This window comes from Cetorhinus maximus, chromosome 12 (assembly GCF_964194155.1).
Source record: "Cetorhinus maximus chromosome 12, sCetMax3.hap1.1, whole genome shotgun sequence".
Taxonomy (NCBI): Eukaryota; Metazoa; Chordata; class Chondrichthyes; order Lamniformes; family Cetorhinidae; genus Cetorhinus; species Cetorhinus maximus.
Genome location: NC_135890.1, coordinates 77,895,589 through 77,908,086, shown reverse-complemented (window position 1 = coordinate 77,908,086; position 12,498 = coordinate 77,895,589). Strand labels below are relative to the sequence as shown.

The 12,498-nt window shown below is 45.6% G+C and overlaps 1 protein-coding gene across 9 annotated transcripts in view; it reads right to left on the bottom strand.

Moving 5' to 3' along the window:
- slc2a11b (solute carrier family 2 member 11b) overlaps nt 1-7,766 on the bottom strand; it is an 88,051-nt gene extending 80,285 nt beyond the window's left edge. For 3 of the 9 annotated variants that reach the window (XR_013578175.1, XM_078553947.1, XM_078553950.1), the window contains exon 1: nt 6,490-6,635. Coding sequence is in view for 7 of the 9 variants with exons in the window: in XM_078553947.1 (XP_078410073.1) it covers nt 6,490-6,609 (120 nt within the window). In the remaining 2 variants the exon portion in view is untranslated. Of the gene's footprint in view, nt 1-6,489; nt 6,636-7,151; nt 7,293-7,649 lie in introns of those variants that run through there. The other 6 variants (XM_078553949.1, XM_078553952.1, XM_078553951.1 and 3 more) reach the window with 6 other exon arrangements.
- Between the last annotated feature and the right edge of the window lie 4,732 nt (nt 7,767-12,498).

Genomic DNA, 12,498 nt, shown 5'->3' with positions numbered 1-12,498 from the left:
TGACCCAGCGACAGTGAAGGAACAGTGATATATTTCCAAGTCAGGATGGTGAGTGACTTGGAGGGGAACTTCCAGGTGGTGGTGTTCCCATCTATCTGCTGCCCTTGCCCTTCTAGATAGTAATGGTTGTGGGTTTGGAAGGTGCTGTCTAAGGAGCCTTGGTGAATTCCTGCAGTGCATCTTGTAGATGGTACACACTGCTGCTGCGCATCAGTGGTGGAGGGAGTGAATGTTTGTGGATGTGGTGCCAATCAAGTAGACTGCTTTGTCCTGGACGGTGTCAAGCTCCTTGAGTGTTGTGGGAGCTGCACTCATCCAGGCAAGTTGGGAATATTCTATCACACTCCTGATTTGTGCCCTGTAGATGGTGGACAGGCTTTGGGGAGTCAGGAGGTGAGTTACTCGTCACACGATTCCTAGCCTTCGACCTGCTCTTGTATCCACAGTATTTATATGGCTAGTCCAGTTCAGTTTCTGGTCAATGGTAACCTCCAGGGTGTTGATAGTGGGGGGATTCAGGATGGTAATGCCATTGAATGTCTTGTTGGAGATGGTCATTGCCTGGCACTTGTGGGGCACAAATGTTACTGCCACTTGTCAGCCCAAGCCTGGATATTGTCCAGGTCTTGCTGCAATTGGACATGGACTGCTTCAGTATATGAGGAGTCATGAATGGTGTTGAACATTATGCAATCATCAGCAAACATCCCCACTTCTGACCTTATGATGGAAGGAAGGTCATTGATGAAGTAGCTGAAGATGGTTGGGCCGAGGACACTACCCTGAGGAACTCCTGCAGTGATGTCCTGGAGCTGAGATGACTGACCTCCAACAACCACAATCATCTTCCTTGGTGTTGGGTATGACTCCAACCAGTGGAGAGTTTTCCCCCTGATTCCCATTGACTCCAGTTTTGCTAGGGTTCCTTGATGCCACACTCGTTCAAACATGGCCTTGATATCAAGGGCAGTCGCTCTCATCTCAGCTTGGGAGTTCAGCTCTTTTGTCATGTTTGAACCAAGGCTGTAACGACATCAAGAGTTGAGTGGCCCTGGCAGAACTCAAACTGGGTGTCACAGTGAAAGTGCTATGCCATTCACACCTCCTGATGTCCTAGAACCTCTTGGAACACAGTTTACAAATTGAAGGGACCATAATGCTGCTGCACGTTTACTTGGCCTCTTCCATGGACGCATGAGAGACTGATCTCTTTTCTTGTCCTTGCAAACACTACCTCACTTCAGTCCCTCAGATCCCACAGCAGAATCTCCAGTTAAGAGTGAGAGGCTCCAGGGGGCAGCCTTCCCAGGTCTCCTCTCCATCCCTGTGGTTGCTGCAGCTTCAGGAATCCATTTCAGTCCAGTTCAGCCATTCTGACCTCTGCTAGGGGTCCCTCTGGCTTAGTCCTTCAGCCCATCTGCCTTATCTGATTGGGCGGGAAACCCAGAAGTGGGGTGCTGATGGCATGGCCCAGTTAAAGAGCCCTGACAAAGCTCATATCTTTGACAGATGGTTTCCTGAACTGCTACAAAGCGCCCTGATATGGGTTAGTTGAAATAAAATTCTGTGCACTGTCTTTAACCTCTGCCACAAACTCCTTTCCCAAACCATCAACTTCATCCCCCTCTCTGGCCATTGCTTCAGCTGAACTGAACCATTCGTCATATTTGACCAACCCAGAGCTAAGTTTCCTGGCCTGTCACCATACCATTACAAGACCACCTAATTCCACTTCTGTACTATCCCTCGTTTCTGCCTCTTCCTCAGCTCATCAGCTGCTGAAAGCCTCACCGGTGCCTTTGTTAACTCCAGATTCAAGTATTCCAATGCTTTCTTGACCAGCCTCCTGTCTTACATCCTATTACACCAGGTAAACATGAACCTAAGCAAAACTCTGCTCCTCGTATCCTAACTTGACTAGGCCCTGTTCACCCATCAGTCCATGCTTGCTGACCTACACCGGCACCTGGTCCAACAATGCCTCAAATTTAAATTTCTCATCCTCATTTTCAAATCTCTCCATGGCCTAACCCCTCCCTATCTCTCTAAACTTTTCCAGCACTACAGCTGTCCAAGAACTCTGTTCCTCCAACTCTGACTTCTTTACATGTTTCAGCTTCCTTTGCCCCAGTATTGGCAGCCGTGCCTTTAACTGTCAAAGCCCCAAGCTCTGGAATTTTCCCACTAAACTTCTCCACATCTTCCTCCTCCTTTACGACACTCTATAAAACCAAACTTTTTGGCCAAGCTATTGGTTACCCAACCCAATATCTCCTCCTTCAGCTCAGTGTCAATTTTTGTACGATTTCTATGAAATGTCCTGGGACATTTTACAATGTTAAAAGGTGCTATATAAATGCACGTTGTTGTTATGTTGGATCGTGATTCCAGTGGCATCAAAGGAGCTGGTGTACCTCCTGTACCCGCTGCTCTCCTGTAGCAGAAAATAAGATTTCCAGCTCTTCTCCTTTTCATTCTAACTCAAAATTCAGTTGAGAATTATTCATTTATAAGGAACCATTTCTCAAAGGAATTCAGGCATTAAATATTAGGATCTGTCACAAAGTAGTAATCTCCTCCTCCTCACCCTCCCCAACTGACCGAAGCTGTACCAATGGCCAGAATTTTACCCTCTGGGTGTGCCTGAGGTCAGTGCGGCCGGAAATGGATATAAAACCTGCTTCTGGCCAAGATCGCGCTGTGAATGTGATCTTACGCTGGGCCAATTAAGGCCCACCCAGCGTGAAACACGACTGCTGCACATGGCGGAGCTGAGATGACTGACCTCCTACAACCACAGCCATCTTCCTTTGTGCTACATATGACTCCAACCAGTGGAGAGCTTCCCCCCTCCCCCTCCCCCACCCCCGCCAATTCCCACTGACTGCAGCTTTGCTAGGGCTCCTCGATGCCACACTCAGTCAAATGCTGCCTTGGTGTCAAGGACAGTCACTCTCACCTCACTTTGGGAGTTCAGCTCTTTTGTCCATGTTTGAACCAAGGCTGTAGTGAGGTCAGGAGCTGAGTGACACTGGTGAAGCCCAAACTGGGCATCAGGGGCCAGGTTATTGCTAGGCAAGTGCTGCTTGATAGCACTGTCAATGACCCTTTCCATTACTTTACTGATGATCAAGAGTAGATTGATGGGGCGGTAATTGGCCGGTTGGATTTGTCCTGCTTTTTGTGTACAGGATGTACCTGGGCAATTTTCCACATAGCCCGGTAGATGCCAGCGTTGTAGCTGTACTGAAATAGCTTGGCTGGGGTGTGGCAAGTTCTGGAGCACAAGCCTTCAGTACTATTGCTAGAATATTGGTCAGGGCCAACAGCCTTTGCAGTATCCAGTGCCTTCAGCTGTTTCTTGATATCACACGGAGTGAATTGAATTGGCTGAAGCCTGGCATCTGTGATGCTCCAGAGGAAGCCGAGATAGATCATTCACTCGGCACTTCTGGTTGAAGATTGTAGCAAATCATTGAGGATGGGGATATTTGTGGGGCCTCCTCCTCCAGTGAGTCATTTATTTGCCTACCACCATTCACAACTGGATGTGGCAGGACTGCAGAGCTTAGATCTGATCAGTTGGTTGTCGGATCGCTTAGCTCTGTCTATCGCTTGTTGCTTATGCTGTTTGGCACGGAAGTAGTCCTGTGTTGTAGCTGCACCAGGTTGACACCTCATTTTAAGGAATGCCTGGTGCTGTTCCTGGCATGCCCTTCTGCACTCTTCATTGAACCAGGGTTGATCCCCTGGCTTGATGGTAATGGTAGAGTGGGGGATATGCTGGGCCATGAGGTTACAGATTGTGTTTGAGTACAATTCTGCTGCTGCTGCTGATGGCCCACAGTGCCTCATGGATGCCCAGTGTTGAGTTACTAGATCTGTTCGAAATCTATCTCATTTAGCACGGTGGTAGTGCCACACAACACAATGGAGGGTATCCTCAATGTGAAGGCAGGATTTTGTCTCCACAACGACTGTGCGGTGGTCACTCCTGCTGATACTGTCATGGACAGATGCATCTGCGGCAGGCAGGTTGGTGAGGATGAGGTCAAGTATGTTTTTCCCTCTTGTTGGTTCCCTCATCACCTGCCACAGACCCAGTCTAGCAGCTATGTCCTTCAGGACTCGGCCAGCTCGGTCAGTAGTAGTGCTACCGAGCCACTCTCAGTGATGGACATTGAAGTCCCCCACCTAGAATACATTCTGCGCCCCTGCCACTCTCAGTGCTTCAACCAAGTGGCATTCAATATGGAGGAGCACTGATTCATCAGCTGAGGGAGGGTGGTACGTGATAATCAGCAGGAGATTTCCTTGCCCATGTTTGACCTGATGCCATGAGACTTTATGGGGTCCGGAGTTGATGTTGAGGACTCCCAGGGTAGCTCCCTCCCGACTGTATACCACTGTGCCGCCACCTCTGCTGGGTCTGTCCTGCCGGTGGTACAAGGCATAGCCAGGGATGGTGATGGTGCTGTCTGGAACATTATCTATAAGATAGGATTCCATGAGGATGACTACGCCAGACTGTTGCTTGACTAGTCTGTGTAGTCTCAATTTTGGTCCAATTGGCTAGCCAAATTCCCGATGTGTGTGCCAAAATTGACCCCAGATGTTAGTAAGGAGAATTTTGCAGGGTCAACAGGATTGAGCTTGCCGTTGTCATTTCCATTGCCTAGGTTTTTTGAGGCTTAACGGTTTGGTTGAGTGGCTTGCTAGGCCATTTCAGAGTCAACCGCATTGCTGTAGGTCTGGTGTCACATGCAGGCTAGACCAGGTGAGGATGGCCGATTTCCTTCTCTAAAGGATACTAGTGAACCAGATGAGTTTTTAACAACAATGGTTTCATGATCCACCATCTGCCATGGCAGGATTCGAACCCGGGTCCCCAGAGCATTACCCTGGGTCTCTGGATTACTAGTCCAGCGACACTACCACTACGCCAGAGCGACTGCAAGTCCAACAGTAAGATGTGGTTTTGATATTTCAATGAATCAAGAGGAACTTCAATCAGAGTTTTACATAAAACAATAACAGGAGTGGTTTTGAATTGAGTTGTTTTAGTTCGAAGGGGGATATATGCTAGTTCTAAAAAGGTGCAAATAAGGTAACGATGGGGTAAGTTTATTTTTTTTATAAGCATAAGAGCTAGGGTAAAGAAACAAGTTTAATCAATTCTGGGAAGAAAGCATTTCTGAAGAGACTGGTTGAGGCAATAGAGAGATCAAAGGAAAGGAACGCATTTAAGGAAATACTGAAGCCTATGAGGGGGTAGCTAGTTAGATCTCCCAGAAGACAGCAGGATAGCTGGTCAGAACTCCAAGACTAGGAGAACCAGTTGCTGTCAGCCTCAGAGGACACCAAGGAAAAAAGTCTGGTAAAAATTACTGGAATTCTATAGATTAAGATCTATAGCATAGTTGCTGAACAGAAAAGGGGACAGTTAACTCTGATGGTAGTTAATTTAAGAATTTGTGGAACTGTTTTAAAGTAATGTTTACCATGTGAAGCCATTCTTGTATTTTAAGTTTTATTGTGTCTTTTTTCCCTATTTTCTTTTATAAATGTTCACTTTACTATAAAATCATCACAAGTAGTCAGGGACATCATTTCCTGATTTCAGAGCCTCTTATGCTATACAAATCACAAAAAACATTTTGGCAGCTGTTTCAAGTTTCCCTCTGGGATTTGGGCAGCTCAGCATTTACCATCGGTCATGTCATAATAGCATTACATCAAATAAATATTCAGTAACATCTATTTTGATTTGATCACAATGGGACTCAGTTTTCTTGGCCCTACGTTCCCAAACTCTTGTTGCAGAATAAGACCAAATCATTGTGTCCCATTTAGCCCTTGAACACCCCCTCCTCAAGGGCAATTAGGGATGGGCCAATAAATGCTGACCTTTCCAGGGATTCTCCTTCCCATGAATTAATAAAACAAGAGATTCTATTCTAGTAAAGTTCAGCTTGCTACATAATTAAAATAGCTTGCTTAAAATGAGATCCACCCCATTGTCTTACATACGAACATACAAATTAGGAGCAGGAGTAGGTCACTCAGCCCCTCGAGCCTGCTCCGCCATTCAATAAGATCACGGCTGATCCGATTGTAACATCAAACCCACATTCCTGCCTACCCCCGATAACCTTTCACCCCCTTGTTAATCAAGAATCTAACTACCTCTGCCTTAAAAATATTCAAAGACTCTGCTTCCACCGCCTCTTGAGGGACAGAGTTCCAAAGACTCTCAACCTTCTGAGAGAAAAATATTCTTCTCATCTGTCTTCTCTGGACTGCTTTCAACGTATTTACACCTTTCCTTAAATAAGGTGACCAATGCTGTACACAGTATTCCAGATGTAGTGTCACCATTGCCCTGTATAACTGAAGCATAACCTCCCTACTTTTGTATTCAATTGCCCTCACAATAAACGATAGTATTCTAACAGCTTTCCTAATTATTTGCTGTACCTGCATACTAACCTTTTGCGATTCATGCGCTAGGACACCCAGATCCCTCTGCATTTCAGAGCTGGGCAATCTGCCGCCTGCAGAATGTCCTGTCTTCTCGCCGGGAGTCTCACACGCTGCCTGTTTTACCATTCGAGTTGCGGTTACTTCTCTTTGATAGGGCGGTGTCTACACCCAGGGGGGGGCAACTGACATATTCTTTCGTGGGGGTGGGGGAGGGGGGGGTTTAGGCTTTGCTCAGTTGTCTATTGTAAGTGTACAGGAGCCCAGTTTGGGCGGGACGCCTCGGAAGAGACGGAAAGGCAGGTCAGGCAACACCTGCGGAGAAAAAGACAAATGGAACTTTCATGCCTGGGGCGCAAACGGGTTTAATCCTTTCCACTGCCGATGCCTGACCTGAATGCTGATCAATCTCATCGGTTAATGAGCAGCCTCTCGTGACTAAAGCTCAACTTTCTGGCTGCGTCCGGTCTCCCTGGGGCCCGAACTCCACAGTCCATAGGGACTGGGTTTGACTGTGTTCCAGACAATCTGTTGGTCGAAGTTATTAAGAGAGCGACGGGCAGATAAAGCCCTGGCAAAGAGGGAGAAGTTCACAAGAAGAGGATTGTGTGTGAAGTATGTAACCCGAGAGCAGCCGGGTGAAGGTTTCTATCTTTGACTGTGTAACTTACTCTGCCCGAATCCTCTTCACTTCTCTTCACCAGGCGCTCCCGCTCCATGGCTTCAATCATCCGGAGCCTCTGAAAGAAAGTTCCTCTTTCTCACCTCTCCAGCCCGTCACTTAAAAAGAAAACGCCAGCAATCGGACAGCCTTTCTTCGCCTCCCTAACTTCTTTCTTTATTTGTTTGTTTTTTTTTTAAATTAAAAAAAAAACGAAAATAAATTAAAACAGTAACTTTTTAGATCGACCATTAGGGAGAGATAATCGCCCTCGCGATTGAACAGCGAGTTAGAGCCCAGCCCGGTCTGAGAGTTTATTCATCTAGTTTAATTAGGAAGTGACTTTGGCCCATCAGGTGTTGCAAAGTTATTAAACTCCCCATTTCCCCCCCAATTATAAATATCATCGGGAACCAATTAACTTTGATCCACTTATTGCAATCCAAGTAACAACTCCCAACGTCAGTCACTCTTTTATTTCTTTCTGTAAATTCTAAACACCCAGTACCTTCCTCCGATGAAGATGCTCTTCACTTTCACGACATTCCATGGCTGCATAAGGAGTTTGATCACAGTTGTATGTTAACGTTACTCCTTTTATTCTTAATCTGACAATGGAAGTAACACCCTCCCGACCACCATTGGACCTTGGACTGAACGAGCACATGTCACAGAAATCAAGCACCAACCACAGTGAACTCAGCCAATGGGCGCCTGCCCAACTTGGTGAACTATTAAGATATCCGGTGCACTTTTTAGCAGTAAAAAGAAAATACTTGCATTTATTTAGCATCTTTCATGGCCTCAGTCACGACTTTCCTAAAGCATTTCCAGCCACATACTTTTGAAGTGCGGTCCCTGTTGTGATGCAGGAAAGGCACAGCCAATGTGTACCCAGCAAAGGGCCACGAGCAGTAATCTGAGAAAGAAATATCAACCAGGATAGCCGGAAGACTGACCTGTTCTTCTTCAAAATAGTGCAGTGGAATCTATTAGCCCAGAGAGCAGACAAGGCCTCAGCCGAACCTGGAGAGTGCTGTGGAGATGGCAGCACTCCCTCAGTACCACCCTGGAGTGTCAGCTTAGCTTTTTGCGCTGGAGCCTCCAGCGTGGGACTTGAATCCACAACCTTCTGAATTAGAGGCAGGAGGGCCACCAATTGATCCATGGCTGAAAGAATAGGATCTTTTAGGCCTAATATCAATAAGTTTTTCATATAAAGAGGGATCAATGGATGGAACTGACCTCTGGGTAGAGCAGTGGGACAAAATGTGGTTGGCTTGTAACTGTCTTCGGAAATAGCCACAGAGATAGAAGGCTAACTACCACCTTTTCAGTGCAAGTAAGGATGAGCAACAAATGTCGGCCTTGTCCACATCCCAAGAATGAATGAAGAACAATCCCTGAAGGCAAAATTAAACCTCGCTTCATCTGCATTTAGGGCACTAAACAGGCCCACAACAAACAATTTTTGTTGCCAATCATACGCAACCGAAATGCACAAGTGTATCGGTCACCATATTGATGATATTTATCCCCCCACCCAGTGTGTCAAAAGACCAAGTCTGTCCCCGTAGATCCAAGGTAGCAGAATTTGCTGTCTGTTTCCAGTGGTGTGTTGTTGAGTCTGATCACAGGTGGAGATATAACAACCCTGTCCCATAAGGGTTCATTCTTGACACTGATGGTGAGGGAGAACATGACACAAGCATGGAACAGATGATCCATGAGCCTTTGGAACTGCTCTTCTGCCTGGGAAACTAGCACAGCATCATCAGCATACAGGGCTTCTCTGATCAGGACAGGCTTGTTGTTCTACAACAATGGAAGTAACATGCTAGTAAGTCAACAATTACCAAAATATAATGATCTAAATCTGCAATCAGCGCAATAAGTGTTTTGAAAACTTGTCCACTAGAAAACCAGTGAACAGCAGAGAGCAGAGAAGGGCGAGTAGTGGTGGTGGATGGGGGTTGGGGTGGGGGTGGGGAGATGTGTAGGGTAGGGGGAAACTTTGGGAACAGGAGTAAGCACATGAGGGTGATGATACAAAAGTTGAGGCTTGGGAGACAGGATAGAAAGTTTAGGATAAAAGGGGGTTGTAATAAAGAGGGGAGTGGCAAAGTTGGGGAGCAGGGAAAAATGGGATCGGGAAAGAAGGAAGTGATAAAAAGGGGAGGGGATCAAGGAGGAGAGAAAGACACAGGGAAGCCATTGAAGAAAGTGGGGGAATACTGATGAGAAGCAGAAGGGAAGAGGTATTTGGAGAGGAAGGGAAAACAGGAAGGGGACCACGGAGAAGAAAAAGCACTGCTGAAGGGGGGGATGAGGCAAGAAGCGGCAGCACAAAGAGAACTTAGTAAGGGGTGTGTATAACTGTTCTGATGGTTGTGATTTTAATCCAGTTATCAAATTAGAAGAGATTTTTAAAAATTTAATTCATCTTATGTTACCAATGGGTCAGATTCAGTTTATGAAGGGTTACGTTCCAGGATTCCAGGATACTTTTCTGTCTTAACATTGAAAAGCTTGTTAACACTGAACAATGGGTGGTTGGGAATTTCACTGCTCTGAAGGAGAAATCAAAGTTATCAAAACTGCTTACGTTTGTATTACACGGAGGCAACAGTAAACCATTGGGCACATCTCCAAGCAGTTTACAGCATTTATGCAATAGTTTTCATTCTAAGCACCCTGTAGCATTTTCTTTCGTTTCTCAGCTTGTAGACAATTGCAAGGACATTTGATCCCTATCCTAGTTGCTGAGGCTTGTTTGGTCAACCATGCAGTGTGGCGTTGGAGTCACATGTGGTTCAGAGTCTGTAGGGATCACAGGTTCTCTTCCCTGATGGATGTCAGTCAGCAAGTTAGGTTTTAATGACAATACAGTAGCTTTCATGGATATTTGGTTTCATTGCTCTTACACCAAGGAGCATGGTTAGGAACATAGGAAATAGGAGCAGAAGTAGGCCATTTGGCCCCTCGAGCCACTCCGCCATTCAAATAGATCATGGTTGATCTTCTACCTCAATACAATTTTCACACACTATCCCCATATCCTTGGATATCTTTAATATGTAGAAATCTGTCGATCTCTGTCTTGAATATGCTCAATGACTGAGCCTCCACCGCCCTCTGGGGTACAGAGTTCCAAAGATTCACTACTCTCTGAACAAAAAAATCCCTCCTCATCTCAATCATAAACGGCCTACCTCTTATCCTTAGACTGTGTTCACTGGTTCTAAACCCCCCCACCCCCTTCCACCAGCCAGGGGAAACATCCTTCCTGTGTCTACCCTGTCAAGCCCTGTAAGTATTTTATATGCTTCAATCTCATTCAAGGTGGTAACCTTGATTGTTAGCTCAGAGAGCAACTTCTTATCACACCTCCTTGGAAAAGATCTCACTTTCTATTCATCCCAAGGAAAGATGAGAGGCTCCAGACTGCAATATGAACACAGACAAACCCATGACTAGAGTTGCCAACCCTCCAGGATTGGCCCGGAGTCTCCAGGAATTGAAGATCAATCTCAAAGACATTGCTGTGTGCAACCCTGGAGAAAAATCATCCGGACATTAAAAAAGATTGGGTTTTTTTTTCATTTTCTTTGAACATTTTACCAGATATTAAAAATATTGAAAGTGGGGAGGGGAAAAAAGGCTGTTTAGCTGACAGTCAAACATCATGCAATTGGGTAATGAGTCTTCGCTTTCCAATTGGTGTAGGAAGGCAGTATGTCAAAAGGATGGATGTGTTGGCCGACTAATGGCTGGAGCCTGGGGGCAAGTCATGTGATGACACTTCCAGGAATACATTTAATCACAGTTGACAACCCTAACCATGACAGAACAGGTTAGTATGAGTTGGCTCAGAAACTACTGACTTGTAAATAATTACCTATTAATTTCCACAGGAAAGAGGTGACTGTGAAAACTATTACATTAATATATTTCATTTAAAATAAACAAGTTTCTTGGTTTATGGTTGACCTTAGCTCACTAGAGTGCTGTTCAGTGCATCTACCAGAACACAGTGTCCAATATATACAACAAGATGGTCTCCAGATTGTAAGTCCGCTGAGAGGATGATTAGTGATGCTGAATCTAAAAGAATATCTACTGCAGACTCATGCATTTGTAACATGCGCCTTCCCCGTTCTCTATATCTTCCAAACTTACTGAAGTGTTATGTTACGATTCTCAATTCTAATTTAGGGTCATACTGGGATAATTTGCTGTAGATTTTGGAGACTTGATACAGTTACATAATTATAGCTTGATCTATTTTTGGACAAATCCGTACATGATTTGGGGAAAGACATGCCACCACTGAACAAACGCAAATGGTCTCATATCCTAACGTAAGTGGAATTTGTGGTTCCCAAATGCCTTCGTGAATCAAAAATCATCCATCCTGTAGCGGCCAAATGAGCAGATCCATGAATAAGACTGGTCCTATTATCCCACTGCTCAGAATCCAATAAAGGTCACAACAAACCCCATGGGCAGATAGGGGATGAACAGCAGAGGGTTTGGGTTGGAGAGGAACAGGCCTGGTGCTGAGGAACAATACTTACCCCATTGAGTGTGCAAGCACACTGAACACAAGAGAATCCAGGGGCAGAACCCACCACAGGAAACAAATCCCAAGGGAAGCTTGGTTCAGCCGCGCAATTCAGAGACCTGTCAGTGGAAAAAGTAAACCTGTAGATCATTCAAACACAAGTCAACCACCTCAGAGACAACGGGCAGAATTTTAACCTGCAAGAGATGGGGGGAGGGCGGTGAATGCATGCAGAGGGTTAAAACAGCATGCCAGTGTGTCAGAAACCCCCTGTGGGGCTGATGGGTCAGCAAATGTAATATGTAAAGTGGCAATTGATTGAAGATTTAACCCCGCATTCTGGCTTGAACTGCCATGGCATGGATTTCCTGAGCTAACTAAAACTCACCAGGTCAACAAAGTGAGAGCACAGTGGGGATTGATAGCTTTGTGAAATTGATACACTGAAAATCCTTTAAATACTGAACTAGGACAGCTGTTTCCTTGCCTAGGTGAAAGACTTTTGCTGCCAGGACTTGTGAGATTTAACTGTGGGCGAAATTTTACAGCAGTGGGATTTTATGTTCCCGCCAAAGCCAATGAGGTTTAGAATGTCTCGCCGCATTTTGCGGCCCCGTCCCCACCGAAACAGGGCCGTAAAATTCTGCTCTGTCTTAGACATGATTTCCAACACATTGGAGATCATATTTTACAACTTAGACTTTCTTGGCTTTGATTTATGTTTCCCTGCTGGCAGCTTCGCTGTGTCATGTGAGCAGCTAATGCAGCTCCACCTTGGACTTCTGATGGGGAA